At 34.0% G+C, this 24,092-nt stretch overlaps 4 protein-coding genes and 1 pseudogene across 9 annotated transcripts; 2 read left to right on the top strand and 3 right to left on the bottom strand.

The window, feature by feature from the left end:
• Positions 1–777: 777 nt before the first annotated feature.
• Positions 778–6,774, bottom strand: LOC105836946 (N(G),N(G)-dimethylarginine dimethylaminohydrolase 1). Of its 2 annotated transcripts, XM_012681345.3 has the most exons (6): positions 5,808–6,774; positions 5,477–5,579; positions 5,040–5,137; positions 3,933–3,989; positions 3,101–3,196; positions 778–2,547 (listed from the first exon to the last, which is right to left on the bottom strand). In XM_012681345.3, exons 1-6 carry the CDS (start codon positions 6,063–6,065, stop codon positions 2,293–2,295), a joined length of 867 nt encoding a protein of 288 aa, XP_012536799.1. In that variant the 5' UTR covers positions 6,066–6,774; the 3' UTR covers positions 778–2,292. The 2 variants fall into 2 exon arrangements, with proteins under 2 accessions (XP_012536799.1, XP_012536800.1); XM_012681346.3 differs by lacking the exon at positions 3,933–3,989.
• A 746-nt stretch (positions 6,775–7,520) lies between these two features.
• LOC105836945 (fukutin-related protein) lies at positions 7,521–11,224 on the top strand. Of its 2 annotated transcripts, XM_012681343.3 has the most exons (5): positions 7,521–7,668; positions 7,799–8,043; positions 8,225–8,669; positions 8,751–9,008; positions 9,400–11,224. In XM_012681343.3, exons 2-5 carry the CDS (start codon positions 8,003–8,005, stop codon positions 10,168–10,170), a joined length of 1,515 nt encoding a protein of 504 aa, XP_012536797.1. In that variant the 5' UTR covers positions 7,521–7,668; positions 7,799–8,002; the 3' UTR covers positions 10,171–11,224. The 2 variants fall into 2 exon arrangements, with proteins under 2 accessions (XP_012536797.1, XP_012536798.1); XM_012681344.3 differs by having other exon boundaries at positions 7,522–7,668; positions 7,799–8,669.
• LOC105836944 (dynein intermediate chain 2, ciliary) lies at positions 10,981–15,104 on the bottom strand. Of its 2 annotated transcripts, XM_036289134.1 has the most exons (16): positions 14,979–15,094; positions 14,820–14,872; positions 14,613–14,684; positions 14,412–14,525; positions 14,140–14,341; positions 13,968–14,051; positions 13,693–13,865; positions 13,526–13,609; positions 13,135–13,321; positions 12,908–13,069; positions 12,696–12,839; positions 12,422–12,528; positions 12,150–12,327; positions 11,841–12,072; positions 11,545–11,778; positions 10,981–11,442 (listed from the first exon to the last, which is right to left on the bottom strand). In XM_036289134.1, exons 3-16 carry the CDS (start codon positions 14,667–14,669, stop codon positions 11,265–11,267), a joined length of 2,136 nt encoding a protein of 711 aa, XP_036145027.1. In that variant the 5' UTR covers positions 14,670–14,684; positions 14,820–14,872; positions 14,979–15,094; the 3' UTR covers positions 10,981–11,264. The 2 variants fall into 2 exon arrangements, with proteins under 2 accessions (XP_036145027.1, XP_012536795.1); XM_012681341.2 differs by lacking the exon at positions 14,820–14,872 and having other exon boundaries at positions 14,979–15,104.
• A 185-nt stretch (positions 15,105–15,289) lies between these two features.
• LOC105836947 lies at positions 15,290–18,209 on the top strand. Of its 3 annotated transcripts, none has more exons than XM_012681347.3 (5): positions 15,290–15,425; positions 15,769–15,892; positions 16,045–16,126; positions 16,239–16,425; positions 16,887–17,303. In XM_012681347.3, exons 2-5 carry the CDS (start codon positions 15,824–15,826, stop codon positions 17,086–17,088), a joined length of 540 nt encoding a protein of 179 aa, XP_012536801.1. In that variant the 5' UTR covers positions 15,290–15,425; positions 15,769–15,823; the 3' UTR covers positions 17,089–17,303. The 3 variants fall into 3 exon arrangements, with proteins under 3 accessions (XP_012536801.1, XP_028046707.1, XP_028046706.1); XM_028190906.2 differs by having other exon boundaries at positions 15,398–15,449; XM_028190905.2 differs by lacking the exon at positions 15,290–15,425 and adding an exon at positions 15,453–15,571 and having other exon boundaries at positions 16,887–18,209.
• A 2,414-nt stretch (positions 18,210–20,623) lies between these two features.
• LOC105836940 lies at positions 20,624–22,324 on the bottom strand (annotated as a pseudogene).
• Positions 22,325–24,092: the final 1,768 nt, after the last annotated feature.

Raw genomic sequence — 24,092 nt, forward strand, 5'->3', positions numbered from 1 at the left:
TATCATGTGTGGGAAGAATGCGTGAATGTGAATGTAAATCACTGTCGAAGTATGTGCCTATAATAAGCAATCTCTTGAAAATGTTCAGTCATGCAATGAGACTGCGTTATTTTTTTTAATGACTGGAATATTTCTCAATTCCGAAAAATCTCGACAGTCTCTCTTTGAGTGTAAAAAGATCAATTATATTTTATAAGTATCTTAAGTAAAGAGTAACAATTGTAATTTATAGCCGTAATTTATATAACCATTTTAGTGTTTGTGCCTTATCTTAAATAATACCGTGTTGTATATATATATGTATATGTATAATATACAGATGCTAATAAACCTCCGCATAATATTCATATTATCATGTAGTCCACGAAAATTCAAGACAAAAAGCTCTCTAACATTTTTGATTCCATGCGTATAGTTCTTATAATTATTATCAGAAAATAGTAAAATACGTCTAATAAACGTACTGGTATAACGAGAGAATATGTCCCCTGTATACGACTGCAGCGACGATCGTCTTGTTCTTCATTGCGCTCGCGCTTCTGTTATACCCATGCGTTCATTGGCCATATTTCACTATTTTCCGACAATAATTATAAGAGCTGTACGGATAGAATCAAAAAATATTAGTGACCTTTTTATCTTCGATTTTCGTAGGCTACATAATGGTATGAATATTATGCGGAAGTTCATTAACACCCTGTATATAAAGAAATTTTTTTTAATTTTCTGAAAAATTGGTATCAGTGATTTAGAAATTAAATTTTGTAAAAAAATCAATTATCTTTTTATAAAAACTTATATTTATATATATATGAACTTATAAATTTTTGACAATATCTTTGAATAGAAAATACAATTGTAATACATTATGTAAATACTGCACAACTAATTGTATTAAAAGATCTGCTTATTTTTATATGTATGTTTTATAATCTCGGTAATACTTATAAAAGCATAAAGTTTTATCACAAAAAATAGTATAAAACGCCAATATGTAAAATAAAGCAAATGCATACAAAAGTTATAAAAGTATTACAGATCCATACTACAAAATTATCTAAACATTATTGTAGTACAAAATGCTAAATCGTCACAGCGACATTTATCGTGTCAAAGTATATCGCAATTTTATTTCCTATCCTTTTATCATCGCGATACTGTAGTTATCGCAATTAAATCTAAGAATGTTTCAAATATGTTGCACAAAGTTTCATATATGTGTACTAAGTTTTATACAGAAATTTTATATATTGATTTCTGTTTAAACTTTTAATTATGTAACTTCATTGTATAACATAACAACTATCAGTGCTTTCACGTTATCGATAACTTTACGATACATTGTTAGGTGATAGAGAGATATTTATTTGAATGCTTCGATGTGAACACGGTTCAGACTAGTTGCGAATGCTTTGCGGGAGTCAGAATATTGACACTGTACAATCATATTCTTCCTAATTGTGTAAGTTTTGCAGATGACAAATGATCTATTGTTGCATGTAGACAGGGTGCATTCTTAATTATAATTTGAATTACAAGTGAATTTTGATTCAATTCCATATATCGTAATAAAAATCAATATTCCAACCCCTTCTATATATATATATATATATATATATATATATATATATATATAATATAGAGATATATATATAGTGTATATATATAATCGGATTTGTGCAATTGCGTTACGTGCCATATTTATAAAGATCAATTCTGTTGAAAACTATGAGATGTAATTCTGTTACATGTATAACAGATGTACTCTTACTCTATAATATACCTTTTAGAATATCGTAAGGAAAAATGCAGAAAATAAATAATAAATAAAACAAAAGCGCGCGAAAATACTCAGTCAAGTAAAAATCTATAGCAGCTGAAAATGAAAGTCACGTGTAAAAAAACAAAATAAATGACAAGAATAAAGAGATTATCTTGCAAAAAGTATAAACATATAAATAATTAACATAAAATTTGAATATATTACTTTTCTACATTAAATATAAAAAAATTATATACGTTTACGAGTGTATATATATATATATTAATCTCTTCAAATATTTAATCTTTCTTTCTGTAAGATATAAGATGATACTGTAACTTTAAATTAATCTAAAAAAAGAAATACTTATCAAAATGTTAAGATGATGAATCGTCATTGTCATGCATTATATCGTATTGCTCGGTGGATTTGACGAAAGAAGCAAACTTGGATTTATGTTTCGCGGACAGCACTGGTGGCAATAAATCGCGATTACATCGCAAGATAGGTCTTATTCTCCTTTCTTTAGTTTAAATGCTACGGATGTGCCGTGGTCTGCGCACCAACAAACAACAGGAGGACAAACCAGAGCTAACTTTCGCCAATTCAGATAAACGCAGCGATCTAGTCGGAAACTCCACCTTTTCAGCGAAAACCTTACTCGATTGCGGGATCTCATCCTCCGACCGATGAATGAGCGTACCATTCACGTAGAGCACATTGGCGGCCACATCCTCAGGTACTGTCAATGTTTGGTAATTGTATGTTGCCTCTCGTTCAATTCTCTGTATCGTAAATCAAAGAATTAAAAATAAAAACTTTTCAATTAAATAATTAATTTTAAGAAAAAACCTTATTACAAAAAAGAAAAATAGAAAGCAATATGTCTATTGTGTAATAAACATTCAAGTGAAAGTAAATGATTGTGAATGGTGTGGCTTGTTCTTTTTCGTTGCACTGTTGCATTAGTGCAACAAGTTATGCTAGCGCCATACTATGCGCGTATTCGCGATTCGTAATTCATAATTCGCGATTTATCTGACCACTTGACCAGCGGATCAGTGCGAATGACGAATCGCGCATGATGAATCAATGAATTTTCTCACCACACTATTTATGAACAGATAAATCGCGAATTACGAATTATGAATCGGACGAATCGCGAATACGCGCATAGTGTAGCGCTAGCATTAGAGTAAGACAAATATTTTTTTTCACTCTAACTTATTGCACCAGTGCATCAGTGCAGCGAAAAAGAACAGGCCAGTGGAGTTTTGGAGTAATATCTTTAAATAAATTGAAGTTTGTACTTAGTAATTTATGTTAATTGAGACTAACTTTGAGAACTTCTTGAGATTCTTTTCCAGACCCTACACATATAACATCTGGACCAGCCATTGTAACCAGCGATTTCAGGCGTTTCGATTCAGCCACCTAAGAAAAGAGACATTGAATTATTATTTGAAAATATAGAGAGAAAATAAAATAAGTATTGCAATACACTAATCACAATGTGTAGTCATTTCATATCAAGTTCCTAATTCATCATATTACTTAATATTTCATAAATTAGAGAATTATTGCATTTAATTTTATTACTAAAAACTACAAACAAGTATATTAATTAATTTGTTTCTTTTTAATTTATATTTTTATAAATTATATATATATATTAAAACATTTATTATAATCTTATATGATTTTAATGCATTATTTAATTATTGTATGTCCATGATTATTTTTAATGTACCAACAAATCGTGCAGTGTTTTGTGTAATGTACAATAAAATATAAATATGTTATCTGAAAAGTGCATACACATTAAATTCATAATATACATAACATTTGTACAATAATGATTGGAATAAAATGAGTAACACCTTTAAATATTTCGCATAAAGTTAAATCATATGCATGCTAAGGTGAGTGAATAAGATCCGTGGTATTGTTCAAGTGCACGGTTCAAGTGCTAAGCTGGAACTTGTGTAATTCATTACAACTCCAAAGCGGTTCATAAAATTCCAAAATGATTACATACAAAAGAAGTTTCTTAAAATCGTGCAAGTTTGCGTTTCTAGCCTGTGAAATTATTCACGTTTTTTCTTTTCGTTTTTTTTTTTATTATTTCTTTAATTATATAATTAAGAGGGTCAGTTTAGTGCACCCAAACCTGAAGAGGGGCTGAGGTAAGACTCTCCACTATCACCTCTTCGCCACCATCACCCACCTTAAATGAACATTAGAAAAGTAAGGTGAGTGAGTATGATATTCTGTCGAAGTTTGATGTAAAACAATCTGTGAGGTATATATTATTATACCTTCTATGAATATACAATGTGTGAGTAAACATCAAATTTTCATTGTAACTAATGACTCAAAACATGCGTCTATGTTATCGATACATTTAGTGTTTTATTTTAAATTAGATCCACTTTAAAAATAAAATTAGCATCAAAAAGCAATTTTTTAAAAATTAACAGAGTAAATACATCACATCTCAATATGAATTTCTAAAGTATTTAATAATAATGATAAAACATTCTACATTATGATTACATCATAAGATACGAGATAAAATGCTTTCAGAAATAGACATAGAAAATAATGTATCTAATTGCTATTATTTGAAAAATCTTGTAAAATAACACTGTATATAGATTAAAATATTTTTCTTTTTTCACATAATAATTAAATTATAGTTATGTGATTACACGACAATTAAATAGAGAAGGTATCAAAGCTGGATTTTTTGTGTGAATTCATATACATTTATATACATTTCCTAGTTTTTTTTCAAACTGAGTGCTCAAATATTTTTGGTTTTAAAATACAGTTCTAAATTAAATCAAAATAGAGTGATACAATATTGAATTAATTATCAATTTTACATAATTCTGATTCAATTTAGAATGTTTCAGGGCTGAAAATATTTTGGCATGCAGCTTGAACAATTAGAAAATATATAAAAATAAACAGACAAGAATATTAAATACTAAAATTAGTTTTGATTATTTAACATCTTCCTTTTCAATTTTGACATATATTTAAGATTATTTTTATGTACAAGATATAGCACATATATTGAGTTCATGTTCCTATAATTCTAACATCAATCCAAGAAAATTAAAAGGGACATTAGCACATGCAATATGTGTTTAGTTGGTAATGATAAATTTGTAATTGTTTTTATGTTTTTAAATGGAATATTAATAGTGTTTTCTGTAATTCCTTAATGTCAGAGAGATGTGTAGACATGTTAATCTACAAGATCACTGACCTTGATAGGCACACATGGATATTCTGGGAATGCCGCAGCAACTGCTCGTGCACCTGCTTCATTTGTAAAATGAGACAGCCCAACAAAGAATTCTCTACCTACAATAAGATATTTTGTATCAGCAGATGTAAAAGTAGAAATAAAATGTAAAAGGCCGGTATTCATAGTCGAATCTTATTCAAGACTCATCTTAAGCACAATCTTGAGACGTCAATGCTGTTATTTCAGTTATTGGTTAAGTAAGTCTCAAGTCGGTTCAAAGCTAGACTTAAGACAATTCTTGAACTTAAGATCCGACTATGAATACTAGCCAAAGTTTCCAACATCTCTCTCTCTCTCTCTCTCTCTCTCTCTCTCTCTCTCTCTCTCTCTATCTTTCTCTCTCCATATTTAAGTGTAAGATAAGGCAAATATTGAACATGTAGAATAAAACTTACCAGTAAAAAGCACATCTCCACCATCTAAACGAGCATTTTTATCACTTATTTCTATTAGTGGTATCTCTAACTCTTTCTTCAATACAGCTCTGATGGTATCAAGCTGAAAAAGACAAAAAAATAATTAAAAAATAAGCAATAAAGAAGTTTTTAACTAGATTCTGAAACTTTATATCGTTCCTCATCATTATATTACAAATATTAACTCAATTTATTAATACAAATAAATTTTTTTAGAAGTTATCTCTTTCTCCATAATTTATGTTTCATTAATTTCCTCATCAAATTGTCAGCCGCATTATAGTATATCTTTGACAAGATCTGGATGTACCTCTTTAAGGCGAGACGGCTCGCTTGGATGGGCGATCAGGGCGATGCCGTTGCAGACGACGGCGATGTCCTCGACGAAGACGCAAAGCGGCGAGTTTTCATCAGGCGGCATTTCGACAACGTCGATATCGAGTTCACGGAGGAGTTGCGCCAAGGCCAGGTGCTGCGTCCTAGCCTCGTCCAGCACCACTTCGCCCCGCGTACGCAGCGACAGCGGGATCCTGCAGAGGATCGCGTGCGTGTAGCGGTGCAGAGGCATGTCCAAAGGGGTCTGTAGTCTATTTCTTGTGGCGGACGAGCAGAAGCACACGTAAAACGGTAATACGTCGCGCGTACCCGAAATTTTGACGTTCGACGCGAAATGACGGGTAGACGACGACAAGCGCAGCGGATCTGCCAGCAGTGCCACTAGTGCCAGCCGTGCGAGCCGCTAGGAATTTCACAGAGCAATGCGTTGCAATCCGTCACTAGGAAATTCTCGCTTTGAATTAAAGCAGCCGTTTATAACGATTTCTTCGCACACATAGCCGAAGATGAGCGTTTACAATCTGACAATAGCGGCGCGTAAATTGATTTATAGCACGCCCACGGAGAGCGACACTGATTTTTCTCAATTATTAATTAATATTAACAATTGCGCGCCGTAATAATCACGTAGGGACGCGGGGTAAATGGAGCGAGCGTAACCCATACGGGGGAGTAGTGAGAGATGCTGAAATGCGTCGACTCGTGAGGCTTTAGAAATCGTCAGTTATCAGGGAAGCATACTCTCACAAGAGGCATTAAGAGGTAGCGAGGTTAGAACACGGCATCTCTTGGGAGCTCCGAGAATCGTCGGCATTACCAGGAGACCACGTTATGCGAGAAAGTAAGCGGTAACTCGGGCGGGAGCGGGAGCCGTGGGAGGGCGAGTCCCACGACTTCCACTCCGCGCAGCCGTGCGCTTATTGGTCGATTCGGGAGGAGTGGGGGACCGCGCAGAGCAATTATCTTGGCTAGGGCGGAGGACTGGAGAGGGGATAGACGAGGGACCGTCGTTGCGATGGCGGATCAGTCGACCGGTGTCGGGGTAGGGGGTGATACCAGTGCCCCGCTACACTCTGAAACTCCGACCGATTTCAACAACCTCTTTGCTCGACATGTACTCCCGATAACGTCTGATATTTTTCGAAGCTCTCGGGAGACGTGAATGTTCTAACATCGCCATCTCCTACGACCTCCTGTCGCGGCATGTTCCTCGAATAACTTTGAGGATTCCTAGAAGCTTACGCGAAATGCATCTTTTCAGCTCGCATTACTTTTTCTCCGTTTATGTTCCTCGAATAATTTTCGCGCACGCAGGACGCGGTAATTATTATTCTATGCGAGAATAAAAAGAAACGCGACAACTTAATTAATTTATGTGCCTGATGACCTAACATGGCATTAATTCTTTTTAAATTAATTCGGCATTTAAATCGCTCACAGCAAAATTTCCAGCTATATAAATTCGTTGCCTGATCTTTAGTCTCTCCTTTCATGTATCAAAAGCTAAAACTTTAATTTTTTACATTAATATACCATATATATCTAATTTGTTAAATTAATTAAGTTAATTAATCGGAATATCCGGATAAGGAAAATCATTTTAAGTTCATATTTTTAAAGAAGCTCAATATACATGTAAATGTCACCAAAGTGTATTTCAAACGCCGACGGCCAATGCGCATGGGGTGGGTCAAGGTTTACCCTTTTTCAATTAAGCGCAATTACGTTAATTGTCATTGCGAGACCAATCATGCGCTTCCGTTCGTGAATTCGGTATACCTCTTTGCTTTTACGATCACGTCAGGTCACAGTTTCAGCGCAAAAACAGCCTTCAGGTAATTAATTTTGCTTTGGCATTCATTTTTGACAGGTATATTTATATCTTTTTCTCGATTCGCGTAAATTGTACGTTCAAAGAAATAGTAAAGGATTTTTATTATAATCATGCGTATATGTTTATTACAGCCTGTACGATAAAAGTGGATAGCAGACTTCGACACTCGGAGCACTCGGAGTTCGGACGTTCGGAGTCGGCTAACCAAAGCCAGCGTACCCTACTAGTCCTACTACCCTGGCGTACCCTAACCTCAAACACCGACTCGAACATTTCGTAGACGTCCGTCTTCATCAGGATAATGGAGCTTCATTTACTTATTTGTTAACTTGGTAATGACGCGAGAGCTCATCGGGTCGTGCGAGATGACCCGCACGTAAGTCCATCATCGCGAGTTGTTCCAGCATGATGAGAATATCCCGAACTTGTCGAATTCTCTCGACGCCGGAGCTCGACGCCAAGACGCTGTGAGAACGCGATGCGTCGCGTTCGCGAATAATATGTACATAAAATGAGACCGCGTCGTGCAACGTAACAATGCGCCTCAAATTCGTCAGGGCGCTCCTGGTTCTCGCGCTGCTAGGCAACATTATCGTCTGGCACAGGATATGGCGGCTGTTCGCGGCGCAGAACACCCTGGGTCTGCTGACGCCGGGCGTCACGACGAATGAGCCGCCGCAGAAACTCCATCGGCGCCTGGCTCGCTTGGTCACCATTGTCATCCGGCAGTTCGAGAACTTTGAAAACGACGTGGCATCTATGGTAGAGTCAGTTTTGAACTCCTTTCCAGGGATGCCCATCCTGATAGTCTGCGACGAATTGCCGTACCCACCACTGGAGCTGAACTTCGCCAATGAGAGTATGAGAAATGTCAAGCTGATCAGCTTACGGCCTGAATTCAATAAATCCTTTGAGGAGAGGAATCCACTCTTTTACATACGCACCAAGTTTGTCTTGTTCTTACCTGACTCGACAAGATTGTCAACTAAGCAAGTTATACAGGTAAAGATTCTTTGTTACACAAAAAAAATTTATCTTGCAAACAGGATGTTATTCTCCCTTTGATATATTTTTGTCTCGCAGGAGGCTGTCTCGCAAGTGTCAAATTTAGGGATAATTATTGTGCCGGTGGGAAAGATAATCCTACATTGTCTTGAATTAGATTTAAAAATCAGGGAATGGAGTTTGAGGATAGCGCGAGTTACGGGAACGGAATGTGATAGTGTAATGGGCAAACATGCAACAATGCTTGAGGCAAAAATTTTGAGAAGACTGTCGGATCCATTCCTGCTGCCCTTTATGGATGCATTGTACATTCAGACAACAGCTCTTGGCGCGAAGGTAATCCATTTTTTAGTCTAATTTAATATAATTATCTATTGCTTTCTTCTTATATTTCTTTTCTAAATATAATTTATTTTGGTATATTCCTCTATTTAATTGCATTGATGTAATTAAATGAAATTATATATACAAATTTAGTGATTAGGTTGTGAATATATATATTTAATCTTCAGTTTTGTGTTCTCGTGTCAGTGATTGTTAGCATATATATAAATTTGTGTTCAAATTTTTTGTGTTTAAATCTTTTAATTTGGTAAGTATTTTTCATTCTTTCAAGAATTATTAGTATTTCTCATATTTCTTTTTCTATGCATTAAGAAAAGATTAAAATTTATCTTAAAACAAATGATCAATTGTTTAAAATGTTTTTTGTAATGTGTGTTTTTAGGTACACATATTGAAAAGCTATCAGTTCAATGAGGGGAAACCGTTGTACAGAAACCAACAGGCGCAGTCCAAGGTGCAACAGTTATATCGCACGCGCGAGCGATTGATGTTCGAAAAATTAGGGATAAAGAAAGTTACGAGGGCTTCCGGCGCCGTGGAGTGGTACGGCTGTTCGCGGGAAACCGCAAGATGCTTTGGCTCGGTGATAAATGGCGTGCCATCGTATCTCTACCAACATCGATACACACCGCCTTGTTGTCTAGCTGGATTGAGAAAGGTTGCCTATCACGTTATCGACAAGCTGGAGGAGGTTGGCATACGGTTCTGGTTGGAGGGTCAGTCGCTGTTGGGAGCGATGAGGCACGGCGATATTCTACCTTGGGATCACGAGGTACAAATCGGACTGAACCGAGACGATTTGACGAGATCGCCGTGGCTGGTCAGAGCGAGGAGCAAGCCGGTCGTCGACGATGACGGCTACATCTGGGAGAAGGCGACAGAAGGCGAGTTCTTCAAGGTACAGTACTCCAGGATCAACCGTTTGCATGTAAATCTGCTACCATTCTATACGCGCAACGGATCCATGACGAAGGATGCGTGGTTTCTGAAGAACCGAGACTTTCCAGAGCACTTCCTTCATCCAATGTCAAGCATCGAGTTTGCCGGTAGACAAGTGCCATGTCCAAATAATATTAGAGACTTCCTAGAGCTTAAATACTTCAAGGGGGTGATAGAGAATCCAGAATTATCTGGTAGATTTGTCTTTGATTAGTCCATTTTGTCGATTAATTGTAACGAGATTACTCACGGTAGCGTACGGCATTATTGTTGCCTGATTTTACGCAGATACCGGAGCTTCAACTCGAATTGATAACTGTATCGAAACATTACGCATGTATCTAACGATACTAGAAATTATCTTTATGCATGAAGACATTAATATTTAAATAAAAACTACAATTTGATAATATCTCTTATTTAAGGAGAAGATTTATAAACATTTCTATTTGCCTTATTCGGACCCTATTTTAGTAAGAAAGAATGACAAATAATTGTTATCAAATGTTACCTTTATATCTTTGAATAACTCGGCTTTGTGGAATAGTAAGAATTACAAAAGCACTTCCTTCCTGCATGAATTGACCTGTTAATACATTGTGCCAAATAAATGTAGTATTTTTAACTAGATTTGCAAATATAGATGTTGACACATTTTTCAATAAATTTTCATTATATATAACTTTTTACTAGATTTACTATTGTTTATTAGTAGGTAAATATAGTATTGGAGTATATTGTATTAGAAATTTGAATATTTAATATTAAAAATATTAATATAAAAGACAGATCTGAATCTCATCATATTTTAAAGATATTTTATTTGTGAAAGAGATAGAGGTATTTAATTAATATCTTTAACTAAATCGTGAAAAATATTTCATAAATATTTATATAGTAGGAATTTGATTGTTCAAATTCTGCGATCAAAAATTGTAATTTTATAGAGAATGGAGAAAATGATTAAAAAATAAGTTATTGTACATCTGTTGCATTATGTTTAAAAATTGTATAAATAATTTTGTTTTGAATTATTTTAATTTAAATCAATTTATTTAGATTCTTGGTTTTAAACAGTGAATTGCTGACTTATTCTATTTATTACAACGATTTTTTGGCAATAAGAGTTCAGGTACATAAACTACTTCGTAGAACTATTTGATCTCTCTATTGCATAATTATAATACCAATTTATTTGTAAAAATATAGATATGTATATGTATATCCATCTGTTATAGCAAATATATTAATAAAGCGCTGTTGTTTAAAAAAAAATATTGAAATCTGTGTTCTTATTCCAGATCCATTTTAAGTGACTATTCTTACATCTTTAGGTGGAGTCAATACTGGAGGCTCTCGTACAAAGCTGAGCAATTTTTCTAATTTCATAGATTCTAGTTCCATATGCGACAAGTGCACTTGCTTCTTAGTTGGTTTCACTTTTATTCGCAAATTTGGAGACAGTTTTAATGTGTTTACGGTACCTCTGCGAAATTAGACGTTAAATTAATTATAAGTTACATGAAGTATATTTTTAAGACTATACATATATAGAATTTATCTTAATTAAATATATAATATTACTCACTTATCATCGCCAACTATTATAAATGGCAATGCATTATTAAAAGCTAATCTGGTCAGCTTGCTTTTTCGTTTACTAACAACTTGTTGGCTACAGATCGGTCTGTACTTGTTAACATTCAAATCGAATACTGTAACTTTGCCATCATTTGACACGCAAGCCAGTACCGTGGAGCTATACGGTGCCCATTGAACGTCTCCAATCGGAACACCCAGGTCGAACATGAACAAGGGTTCCCTACACGCAAGGTATTACTGTAATGAGACTTGTTGCTATGCTACAGAGGAAGTGTAACTTACGGTCTTTCATCTTCCCAGATCTTGATTCGCCAGTCACCCGAACAGCTGGCGAAGATGCTGGAATTGAATTTGTTGAAGACTATTCGATATACTGGCATCGTATGCGCTTCGTGATATGTTCTCATGTAGATACTGCTGTATGCCGTATTGCATTTGTACATAGTACCCTCTTCCGTGCCCACCAGGAAAATATTCTGATCGGCTGGATGAAATGCGATGCATGTTCCGCATCCTGTATTCAAATGGTTTGCATAATCATCGCGAGACGTGATGATCTCCGGTTTCCTTTTATTATTTGTTCGGCGTTACCTTTCAGCGTAATCATCGTGCCATCTGGTCCCGGTATAGGTGGTTTGTCCAGAAATAATGTCATAACGGTGGTAAGGCCGAGATCGTTCTGGTTTAATACCCAGTGATTTATTGTACCGTCGATACTGACGCTGAAAAATGCCAGATTTCCTTCCTCCGTATCAGGCGCCCAACGAACCTGTGTAATCAGTATATTTTTTAAAAATTTCGTTGTAGGAATAGAAATGTTTAGTTTTATTGTGGAAATACTTGAGTTAAAAGATTCAACAGACCTCCCATACTAACCCTCCATGCTTCTGCACAACATCGTTACTTTTGTATTGCGGGGTGGACGGCGGTAACATTACATTATAAACCGCCACTGCTCCGTCCATAGTACCTTTATTATTAATTAATGTTAACGTACAGCAACAATGACATAACAATCATTTTAGAAATTAGATTACAAACTAATGCAAATATTTCATTGAGATTTTCTTAATAGAAATATTTTTATTTCTAGAATAGCTAAGCAATTAAACATTTGAAATGGGTATTGTTTCACACCAATAACCAAAAGATGAGGATGCTGAGCATTAAAATCCAGACACATCACGGGAGAGTCCGTCGGACAAATCCATTCTGGATACGATGGATTCTTCAAGCTGAATAAGCACACTGTGCCATTTGTTATTGGGCTGTTAAATGACACTAGAATACACACATTATAGTATTTATTTACAGCTTGAATATTATAAAAATTAAGATATTCTACTAACATGATCCAAAGGCGACTGCAAAGAGATCGTAATATCTGCTGTTGAAGCACATATCTGTGATGTCATGTTTCTTAGTCTTCTCATAAGAAAATTTCCACAAAGGTAATAAAGAGCCTTCGCCTTCCTTGAATTCGTCGCTCGGATCATCCCAATATCTATAATCTAATAACAATTGAAACATATATTTAAGACTGATATTTCTACGAAAAAAGGGATCAGAAGCTTACCTTGTAATATATCGTCGAAAATATTTTGGTTCACCATTCGTTCTAATGTTTTTGCGGCTTGTAACATTCTGCTTGTCATTGCTGAAGATTCCATTTGGGCTTTTTTCTTCACGTCTTCTTTCTTCGGTGGTGCCAACGGTGCTTTCTTCTCCTTTTCCTTCTCGCGTTGTTGTTGCGCATAATCTTCCTGCCAATAAAATAATGAAGCCAAAACTTGTATATTATTTCTCTACTTGTGTGTTTCTTAAACAATTAATGTTGCATATGTATTTATTTACAAATATGCTATTTTGCATACAGCAACATGTTAAATATAATAATAAAAGAAGCACTTGTAATGCCTTGCTGGAAATATTAAATTTATTAATGATTAGAAAAGAGATTTTCATACCTGATACTCATCAAAGATAGTCCATTGTAAAACATTAGCATTGAAAGTTGCTGTAGGTGGAGGTATAGTTTGCGTACTCATGTCCTGGAAGATGTAATTGATTTCATTTTTTATATCTGAGCAAAATTTAATGCTTAAGTTTGGTATAAAAAGTGTAATATACATGCCCTCATAGGATTATCATATGTCAACGCTGCCCTCTCACAGAAATTAAATTGATTAGGTATTTTCTTGGGCTTTGTCTTTTCTACTTCCTCTTCCTCAGGTTCCGGTTCGGCTTCCAACTCTTGCTCCCGTTCAGCCTCGGCTAGCGCCTCCACCGTTTTATCTATTTCCTCTACTGTTCTTATAGAATATGCGATTTATAGTTTTATTTAGAAAGTATACGAAAATATTAGATGTTATTTATTAAACCATGTTTAACTTTCAATATCTTTTATACCTTCTTCCTCTTCTTCATCTTCTGTTTCTTCTTCCGCTTTATCATGCTTTAATTTCTCATCTAACGCCTCCTCCTGATCCTCGTCTATATGTGAAATTACAATTATGTGATTATATAATTATTTTAGCAAGTGTATTAATTTGGTATCCCAGTAAATTGAGGTTTTATTTACCAATTGCTCCTCCTGTCATTTGCACTCTGGCTTCTTCAGAGTCTTTGTGTAATATAGTGCCAGTTATATTCAGAAGAGTTACCAAATGTGGTGGAGGAGGCAATCTTATAAATTCTCGGGATTTCCATGACCATTCGACTAATGAATCTGGCACTCTGGTATTATGTATAGTTAACACTCTAGCAAATTCTTCTTGTAATTCCTATAAGTAATAATTACAGATGTAGAAATATTATCCAATCAAAAAATCAACAGAGATAAATCGAACATACTATATCCGTTAATTGCAGTTGGTCATCTGGTTTCAGCAACATCTTTCCTCGTGACCAATCTATATCACCTGTACCCAAATCTTGTCGCGATACATAACTCCTTGTTAAAGAATGCTAAAATTTTGATTTTTAGTTTAGTTTTCTCCAATGTTTTCTCTAATTATTTTTTTTATTCATAACATTAAAATGACAAATACGTACCTCTTTACTTATCTCCGACACTTTGGAGGGCATTTTTTTGGGTACTGCTGGTGCCATTGTTTCTTTTGTATGCTTAAAAATACAGCAAAGAAATCACAACAGTCACTGACGTAATTAATTAATTGACACTGGATTATTTCTCTTTGTGTTTTTGTTAAATATTGTTTTAAATTATATAATCTTTTTGTAATATATAGTGCAACTTACTATTAATAATGAGGAAACAAAGCACTTTTTATTCTTTCAGGCTTCTAACTGTTCTAATAAAAATAGATCTATTTCATAACTCAAAAACTGACTTTATTATGATTTGCAATACATTACGACGAAATATGTAAAGAAGTAACCAATAAAAATTCCAAATACCATTTTCTCATGTATCATTAAATACTGAGAAGCCTGTTACAGTCTCCTAGGATACGCCAGCCAGACCTTGACAGCTGTCAACCTGTGCTGTGTGTGATTTTAACTTGAAATAATTTTTTCATGTTTCAATCAAATTTTTCATCGCTTAATGTACAACTAAATTTACAATTGTTTTACATTTTTGTATTTAATGTAAAAATTTTATGTAGTTTGATAGTGCTACTTAATACATGTACATATGTGAGGCCTGTGAGCGTGTCATGTAAAAGTAAAGCGTGGCTGGCAAAGTTGCTAAACGATATGAAACGTTCGAATTTGTATAATTCGTATGCAATATTCTCATCATTTTCATGCTAGTTCTTTTCTTTGTCGACGCCGGGACAAACATGCTTTTCTCTTTGGGGTTATCCTATCTGAGAAAATCAATAATGGACTATACCACGTAATGTAAGCACTCCAACAAGTTGCAGGGTTATTATTGCATAGAATCACGAATATTTTTCATTAAAATCCGTAAAACATAAATTTATACAATTTTTGTAACGGAAAGTGACATATGAATATGTTATTAAGTTTTGAAAATTCCTAAATATGTAAGAGCTGTATGGCATATGTGTTTAACCCTTGTGTGCCAGGGTGCCTGAACACCAGGATTTGTTAATTACAGTGGTGTTGTTAATTATCACATGTGCTTTATTTTTATTTCAGTTTTTTTATTTTGTTGACTTTTAAGTTTGTCCAGCTGTAAACAGGGCAAAACAAATAATGTGAATGTTTCTTTTTGTTACAGATAAATTGAGAGAAGATAAGCTTATACACATTTGAATACTTAAATGTCTTGAATCATGGAAGATAGCGGTATTGACAGTGATCCTAAAGCTGTTAATCACGTCGAGGATGAAAGACTCTTTTTAGTAAATGTTTATCTTGATAAATATATTGATACATAAGTCACTTGCTGTTAGACTTATCTAATAATGAAGAAATAATAATTATTAAACTGTGATATGTAACTGACATATTAATAATGATTTATAGTGGTATTAAAATTTTTTGTTTTTTGTAGGGTAGTGATAGCAGTTGTAGCAGTAATCACACACAATTAGTTCCTCAACGGAGTACAACGAAACAGCTGCAAAAGAAACTTGGTACTGAAACAATCTTTTAATTTTTTACATTGTTTTATTCCAACAATAATCATAATTAGCATGAGACTTATATGATTATTGTAATTATGTGTATATTAATATTATTCTGCAGAGACACGCATTGAACAAGCAAAACGAATCCAACGAAACTCGGAATACATAAAGCTTCCAAAATGTGACAATGAAAATACAAGCAGCACCAGTTCCACTGGGTTAATATCGATTCAAAGATTGCCTATACCACATAAAAATAAGGAGCATCTTCCTCTAGTCGAATACTGGCACAGCGAAAGTGAAAGGTATTAAATAATCAAATATTGATACATTATATTGATACATTATATTATGTTTAAAATATATTTAATTTACAATCTATTGTATATAATGTCTTTATTAATAAAATATAATTATAGGGTTTCACACATACCGTACTATTTGCTTAATGATTACCAGTAAATGACTGTTTAAGAAAAATATTAAGATAATAAAACTTTAAAGCAATAAAAAGAATGAATTTATATTTTAGATCTACTTTTTATAAAAGAATGAATTTATATTTTAGATCTACTTTTTATATAAGTTTTATTGAAATATCAATTTTTACTTGAAAATGTAATTATATTTTTTAATTTGTTGATTGACTAGTGCAAAAAATGATCCTATATTTCTTAATTACTATATAATATTATATAATATAAAAATATATCTGTGTAGTTTCTGTGTCTATGTAATTAATGTTTTATTTGTTGCATAACTGTAGTGAAGATGAAATGACTCTCTTTCCGCCGAAATCTAAGGATGCCTCAAAGCACAAACAAGATCTGACAGATACATTCAGCATCGGGGAATTAAGCGACGAAAGCGAGGACTCTTTAAATCTGGATCCAGCGCAGCCACCACATCCCTTCATGCGAACTTACGTACCTACTGGATGCTTTGCTTGCCATTGCCATATATTATAATATAAATAGCTTGCATAACTAGACTGATCTCATTTAAACTGATTAATTATTATTTAAGTATATCGTTGAAACATATTTACATATATTATACTTTTATCAAGTTTTTTTTTATTTATCTTGAGTTACAAAATCAATTTATTGTATCATATTGAATCATATTTTGTTACAGAGAGCGTACCGTGTTAAAATTATTAAAATTATTTTATTAAACCGTCTCTTGATTTTTGTTCATTGTTATTGCTATTTAACGTTTGACCATCTTGTGAAGAAGCACGATTGCTACTTTTGAGCAAAAGTATTAATCGGTTCAATGAATGCAACAATTCATTGAGGACAAAGCTTTCTTCTTTGTGACCGAAGCAATTATTGTTAAAGATATTATTCAAACGGCATTTCCCAACGTTCACTAGTCATCGGTAATACACGCAATATCTATTTTGCATGATATCGGAGCAGGTAATATCCGTTTGGCTCTATGCAGCATATTGCTCAAGAACATTTGTTAAATAATCATAAAAGGTTCATACAATTTTTAAAATATATTATTTTTTATAATATTGCTTTCAATAGTATGAACGAACAAATTAAAAATATTTTGTGTGATACAACTATAGCAATCTTATGTGTGTGTGTATAAAATTTATTTATGAAATGTTATAAGGCTGTTAATAGAAGTGAGATACAAATCGACGATTTTTACCTGTACAGAAAACAGATTTATTTTCATATATTTAATTCTTTTGATTGTCCTGTGTAATGCTGCATTACGAAAGAGTACGAAAAGCCTGACATACAGGTGGATTTTAAAAGATTGCCAACGTACATAGAGCATGGAATTATAAGTTTATTGTGCGCTACACATTTATTAGATTGCAATATACACGAGTGGGATTTGAATGGACGCTCTGTCGCGAGTGCAATACAGGAAGACGTGCACGAGGACAAGAAAAAACAACTGTAATTATGCTCTATAATTGAATGCGACAACTGATCTTTTTCTATAATCCTGATAATTATGTAAAGACATTCTTTGGCAATTTCAATTTATTTGCTAAATATCGAAGCGACCTTGGTGGGTTTCCAAACGACAGGAAATTACTAGTTCAATAAAGACCTTCATGTAATTGAAGATTTCCTTTGTTGCGGATTAAGTAATTCTCAGTAAAAGGTTCATTACCTCATTTTACTTCGAACAGTATATATAGTTTCTTTGCATTTTTTTTGTACAGCACACATTCTTAAAAAATCTTAAAATTTTATATTAAAATATTTTAAAGTTTCTGTATTTTAAATTTATAAAAAAATTATTTTAAAAAAACTTTAAACTTCTTCAGATTTTATAAGATTTTTTTTATCGAAAATTTTTAGAATATTTAGGGAGTCACATTTTATAAGTTTTCTTAATATTTTTGAAAAGTGTTTTACTTCATATAAAAAATTCTTTAAATTTCCTTAAAAGTTATAAAAAATTACAGTAATTATACAGAATTCTGAAAAAATTGAAATTTAAATAAAAATCGTAAAAAATATATATATAAAATTTGAAGAAAAATTTTTGCCAAAAACATTTGCTCATTATAATTTTTTTTTTAATTTGGTGATGCAATTTTATTTTTTAAGGTAGAATTCTTTATTCTTCCCTCCATAAGTTTAAGTTTTGAATATTGACGTCGTACAAGAAAGTTCACACAGTTTGCACGCAAATTTACGGGAATAGAAAGAAAGTCTTGTTTCTCTCGGCCCTTAAAAATCTGTGGCGTACCAAAGGCGGCACGCCTAGGCGCGCCGTTGCGTAAATCATAACTTTTCGCGTGCGTAAAATCGCCGGTGCGAGCGAAACAATGCCGCGCACGCTTAAGAGAACTTTTCTAGGCACGCACAATGTGCGCCAGATCGTACCGGTGAGATACGCGTGCGGAGAATACCTGGAGGATGCCGCTGCAGGTAAAACGTGCCCGAACGCGCTCCGTTACGGAACCCCCCTCGAGAGAAACGACCTTTTTCCGCTGCCTGATCTCGATCGCGGTATGAAACGCACATTGCGTATGCATTTCTTCCAGCCGTAGGAGTCGAGCACTTACCTTGGGTGAACGCTGATGGAACTTTTTCAGCCACGCTTACTTGAAACAAAACTTTTTCCTCCGAAACAGATATACTTCGCAGACGCGAAAATCTGAGAGACGTCTCTGAGATTTTTTCATAGTTTTGGTTACGTTGTTATTATTTAAAATTGCATACCTATTGACTTCTTACATTTATCAGGCGTTATATAATAAAATTCTTCCTTTCTTTTCTATATTTATTATACATAGTATTTATAATTTTGTTCGCTGGATTTAACTTTAAAATAACTAAAGTGTAAAATAAAATCGATTGTTTTACTCCAAATTATTATTGCAGAATTATTGCCATGTTTGTTTTATGTATCACCACCGACCGCACATGATGCATAATGGATATGTTGTTTTCTCTCTCAAAAAGGCTCCTTCCGATCGTAAACGCGAACACGAAAATGCAGTGTCGTGCTGGTAGTGCGATAGCGTTCTAATTAATGACTCGTGTATCTCGAAATTTATGCCACCTTCCCGCGGTATTCCGGCGGACTCGATTTTTAATTAAGTCTCCACCTGGACAGGCTCGACGCGCATTATAACAAACCGTCGCACCGGGTCGGCTCGCCAGGTGAATAAACGTTTGTTGCGTTAAATTCCCATATCGCCGCGAGACGCATGATGAATCGCGTATGAATATTTAGCCGCACGTACACGCGCCCTCGTATATTACGCGCGTCTACGCAATGGTCCAAGAGGCCATTACCTTCTTTCCTTCCTGGACGAATGCAAGATTAATTTATTCCTCGCGAGAAACGCCCGGCGGACGCAGTAAACATTTTTCGGTGGCGTCCTTTTCGAGCGCTTAAATATTTTGTGTGCGTCCCTCCGTTGATGCAACGGGGCGACATTTGAAGTCGCTTGGAATATATTTTTTATTTTTTTACCTTTTGTCGTATAACGAGGATTTTGTTGACTTTTATTTTCAACTTTGAGACTGGGAAGCTATCCGAGATATTGAATCCTGCGTTATTCTCTGATTGCAATAAGTTAGAATGAGAAAAAATTAATATATTTGTCTTTCTAACTCATTGCACCAGTGCAGCAGTGCAGAAATAAAAAATAAATCTACGGTAAACGGTAGTACCAGAGAGAAATATAAAAATCAAGTACTTTTTTAAATTTAATTTTTATAAATTATTTTATAATTATACCAACCAAACGCGATTATTTTCTTATAATAAAACTACTGTATAAAATAAATAAAACAGCACTTTTAAAAAACTAATTATTGAATTGAATTTCAAAAGAAAAACCTGAAAACTATCTAGTGGCAAATAAGTGATTACTATATAATATATGCTGAGATTGATCGCAGTCTTAATATATATATACATATATAATATATATACTTTTTTAAATTTATAAATAAATAACGTAGTGAGTTTGGCGTACGTAGAAGGTTATTTACGCACACAGCTGAATGTTATTTTAAATTTTATATAACCTTTTATCTAGAAAATTTACTACATTTAAAACTTACAAACATAAAATTTTATTTAATACTAGAAATATCGTTACAGACATTTGAATTTATCTTTGCTTTCTATCGCGCTAATCTTCTTGTGCAAATCTCGTTTGCCTTTTCTGGCCTTCAGCTTTTTAGCGGTTTTAGTCGTTTTTTAATGCGCCTTTCCTTTTTTTACTGCCATACATTGCGGACTGGTTTATTCTGCAACATAAATATCACGTTATTGTTATATCGCACATAATGTAATGTAGCTAGATTAAATGTGTGCCAATGAAAATTTACTCTGCAACTCCTGTCGAATAATCATCGCGTAGAATTTTTGTGCTACTCTTCAAAACATTATCCACGAGACCTTGGTTCTGATGTTTCTTTTCAATAGTGTTTAATGGAAGCATTTTTCTTTTCCTTCTTATTCCTAACACCTTCTTGGCAATTTCTTTTGCATCCTCTTTCGGCAATCTATAAAAATTTTATGTCGCAGTCTCGTTAAAAGTAAAAATTTTATAGCAATTAAGTATTCAAAAAGTACCTGGATTGGAATTTTCCAACAGACGCGGTCGACGTACGCGCTATAGTTAAAGCTTCGGAAAGCTGTTCAGAATTTGGAAAGTATTCTCTGGCAATAATGGATAAATCAATTTTCGGTAATTGACTTTTTTCGTTCTGAATATATTTCAATGTTTTTGCAATTCATTTTTTTAATTGTCTTTCTTGCTTAGCTGTTTTGAGTTTAGTAAATGGATCGTCGGTTGGATTATCATTGTTCTTGGCTTCTACCAACCATTCTTTCTGTTCCTGTGTCTTTGCTCGTTTATAACCATATGCTAGAATCCATTTCTAAAAAAAAAAAAAGATTAGAAAATCAGGTAAATTGAAAAAATTATTATAAGTCTCTTCGCTCATTAAACTATTAATTTATTAATAATTTAATTTTATATACACATAAAATAAGTACGATATTAAGAAACTCCATGTAAGAGCAACGGACTTGTACGAGATTTTGTAAGTTTTACTCACATATCCCATGTACACAAATTTTCAAGTTTGTAATCTTTAGGGAATCATTAAAGAAACTCTTTAGAGGGGTGACATACAGGGACTAATTATAGATTTATTTGTTTTCATTACTGTTATATAATGAAAGTTTTTGACGCAAATCTTACCTTTAATTCTTTGTCCTACTTTAGCTTGGAGCTTCCTTTCTTTTTCATTTGTATTCCTTTCTTTTTGGCAAATTGCTGCTACTTTATTAAAGATTTAGGTTTCAGAATAACCTGTAAACAAGGCAATATGTAAATGTATGTAGGTTTTGGCAATAAAGCTACTACAGCTTCGTCCACTCATTCAATTGGCAGTTCCCAGATTTTATTAACAAGTAATTGCACATTGTCTCTCGTCAGGTTTTTTAAGTATAAATATAATTCTGACCTGTAAATACAACAAACGTTGTAAATATTAATTTACAACGTAAAATTGATGTTACTTCACAGCCTTCGCGTTCAAAACATTATAACCGAATACGAGCAGAGTTCCCAGATCGATGTCGAGCTCCACGTCTTTGTGCCATTTTCGTGGATTTACTTAAATCCGTTCTTTTCGAGTCATCTTCCAGAGTTGACTTCATAAGATCCATCGCGAGCGTCGCACGTGTCATCTCTTACCACAAATTTGAGGTTATGTTAATTGACTACAGTGTCAACTTCTGCCACACGAGTCGCGCGACATTATTGTCTATAAATCGCTTATTGATCACTAGATGGACAGTCACAATTCTTTTAAAACTTTCTCAAAAGTACTTTTGTACCTACTCTTTACTATATAAGATGTTATTACAAGATATGAACAAGCGAGCGTACCGAGAGGCGGAGAGGGATGGGCTCCTCGTGCCAAAAGAAACCTCGTATAAAAATCCCACCATCCGGATATGCGTCGGTTGAGAAGAGGGTATCGAACTTAACCCCACCGATCGCCCCCGTAAAGTCGACTCGGAAGTACCATCTAGTTGGTGCTTGAGTTGAGCTTTAGATTGGCAAATCCCGCTGATGAAGGATGGCTCGCGTTTTTTACATTTTTTTGTGCTAATTGAATGATACTAAAAAGTTGTCCTGTTTTATCGATAATTTTTCTACTCACTAATCTTTTAAATGCATTTACAGGACTGCGTTCGGAAACATCACCTGAGTGCTTTCGGGTATCATTCTATCATTGTTCGTTGAGACTGATAGAATGATACCTAAGAGCACTCGGGGTGACGTTTTCGAACACAGCCCAGATTTAGAAATCCTTCTCCAGGGCAGCGATCATGTAACTTTTTTCTTAGAGCTGCTTAGGGCGGAAATGTGAAAAGCGAAAAGTTTCATGTAACTATCCCTTTCTATTAGTGTTGAATAGAAAGAGATAGTTAAATGAAACTTTCCACGTTTCCGCCTTAAGGAAAAAGTTACATGATTGCTGCCCAGAATTAAAGTATTGACAATAAAGCTGGACCATAACGATTTTGTAGGAAAAACGACAAAAAATTAAAAATTGTCGACTTCTGGCGTCAACTCGTAATAAAATTTATTTATTTATTTATTTATTTATTTATTCATGTATAAACGGGAAAGTAAATCCCTTTTTTACAGTTTTTACAAATTAGACAAAATAGCACAGAACTTGTTAAATTATACAATGTGAGGAAAAAAATAAACGGTTAACGCAGCAAATTAAAAAGTAATCGTTTAAAAGAATTTATAGATCTATGAAAAAAGTCAACTCGAGACGAAAAGGCATTTGCCTGCATGCACATTCTATTTATTGGCTTATTTTTCCCATATGACGTGCGATGCAATTCCTCATAAAATAATTCGCAACTTCTAAAGGGCCTAATTGGAACGTGCCACTTTATTCTTTCCAACAATTTCGAACATACTATGTGTCCGCGAATCAGCCCAGATTGGTAATTATTTGTAATGGAACAATCGCGATGAGCATCTCATAGATCATATTTTTTCATTTATTATTGTGACTTTTCAAGCATTATTTGATACGTATAAGTTTAAAAAACTTGTTATTATAGTATTTATAATAATAATAATATAATTTATTATATGTGCGAAATATTTTGAGATTATGTTGGTTACGTGCGATACTTTCGTGCCTTGACTCGCTCTGACTCGTCAACTTTTTGATAACGCGAATCAATCTGCTAATGGACATATAAATAATCAAAACAAAAAGTACGTCAACTGGAAGTTGTTTTTAGCATTCTTGATTACGCTGTCCCGTAGTCGCGAATCGGAAGATTGCAATCCTAAAATTAACATCGGACAAACTGAATTATCAGACGTATGCGATACGTGTTATGATTTACTTTCTTTGAGTTAAAAAAAATCTTGCTCAGTCAGCAAATTGGTACGAGGAAATAGAGATAAACAATAAAT

Source organism: Monomorium pharaonis, chromosome 6 (assembly GCF_013373865.1).
Source record: "Monomorium pharaonis isolate MP-MQ-018 chromosome 6, ASM1337386v2, whole genome shotgun sequence".
In the NCBI taxonomy this organism is placed as follows: domain Eukaryota; kingdom Metazoa; phylum Arthropoda; class Insecta; order Hymenoptera; family Formicidae; genus Monomorium; species Monomorium pharaonis.

Bases quoted from the DNA above. Each gene is read 5' to 3' on its own strand.
- LOC105836945 (XM_012681343.3), top strand. From the start codon at position 8,003: ATGACGCGAGAGCTCATCGGGTCGTGCGAGATGACCCGCAC. The intron at 8,044-8,224 runs GTAAGTCCATCA...CAAATTCGTCAG, and splicing joins TCGTGCGAGATGACCCGCAC to GGCGCTCCTGGTTCTCGCGC. The intron at 9,009-9,399 runs GTAATCCATTTT...GTGTGTTTTTAG, and splicing joins CAACAGCTCTTGGCGCGAAG to GTACACATATTGAAAAGCTA.
- LOC105836944 (XM_012681341.2), bottom strand. The intron at 14,052-14,139 runs GTAAATAAAACC...TTTCACATATAG, and splicing joins AATGACAGGAGGAGCAATTG to ACGAGGATCAGGAGGAGGCG. The intron at 13,070-13,134 runs GTAAGCTTCTGA...AATTGTTATTAG, and splicing joins TTTCGACGATATATTACAAG to ATTATAGATATTGGGATGAT.
- LOC105836947 (XM_012681347.3), top strand. From the start codon at position 15,824: ATGGAAGATAGCGGTATTGACAGTGATCCTAAAGCTGTTAATCACGTC. The intron at 16,127-16,238 runs GTACTGAAACAA...ATTATTCTGCAG, and splicing joins ACAGCTGCAAAAGAAACTTG to AGACACGCATTGAACAAGCA. The intron at 16,426-16,886 runs GTATTAAATAAT...GCATAACTGTAG, and splicing joins TGGCACAGCGAAAGTGAAAG to TGAAGATGAAATGACTCTCT.
- LOC105836946 (XM_012681345.3), bottom strand. From the start codon at position 6,065: ATGCCTCTGCACCGCTACACGCACGCGATCCTCTGCAGGATCCCGCTG. The intron at 3,197-3,932 runs GTTTGGGTGCAC...CTCTTTTCTTAG, and splicing joins TTACCTCAGCCCCTCTTCAG to GTGGCTGAATCGAAACGCCT. The intron at 2,548-3,100 runs GTTAGTCTCAAT...TTTACGATACAG, and splicing joins AATCTCAAGAAGTTCTCAAA to AGAATTGAACGAGAGGCAAC.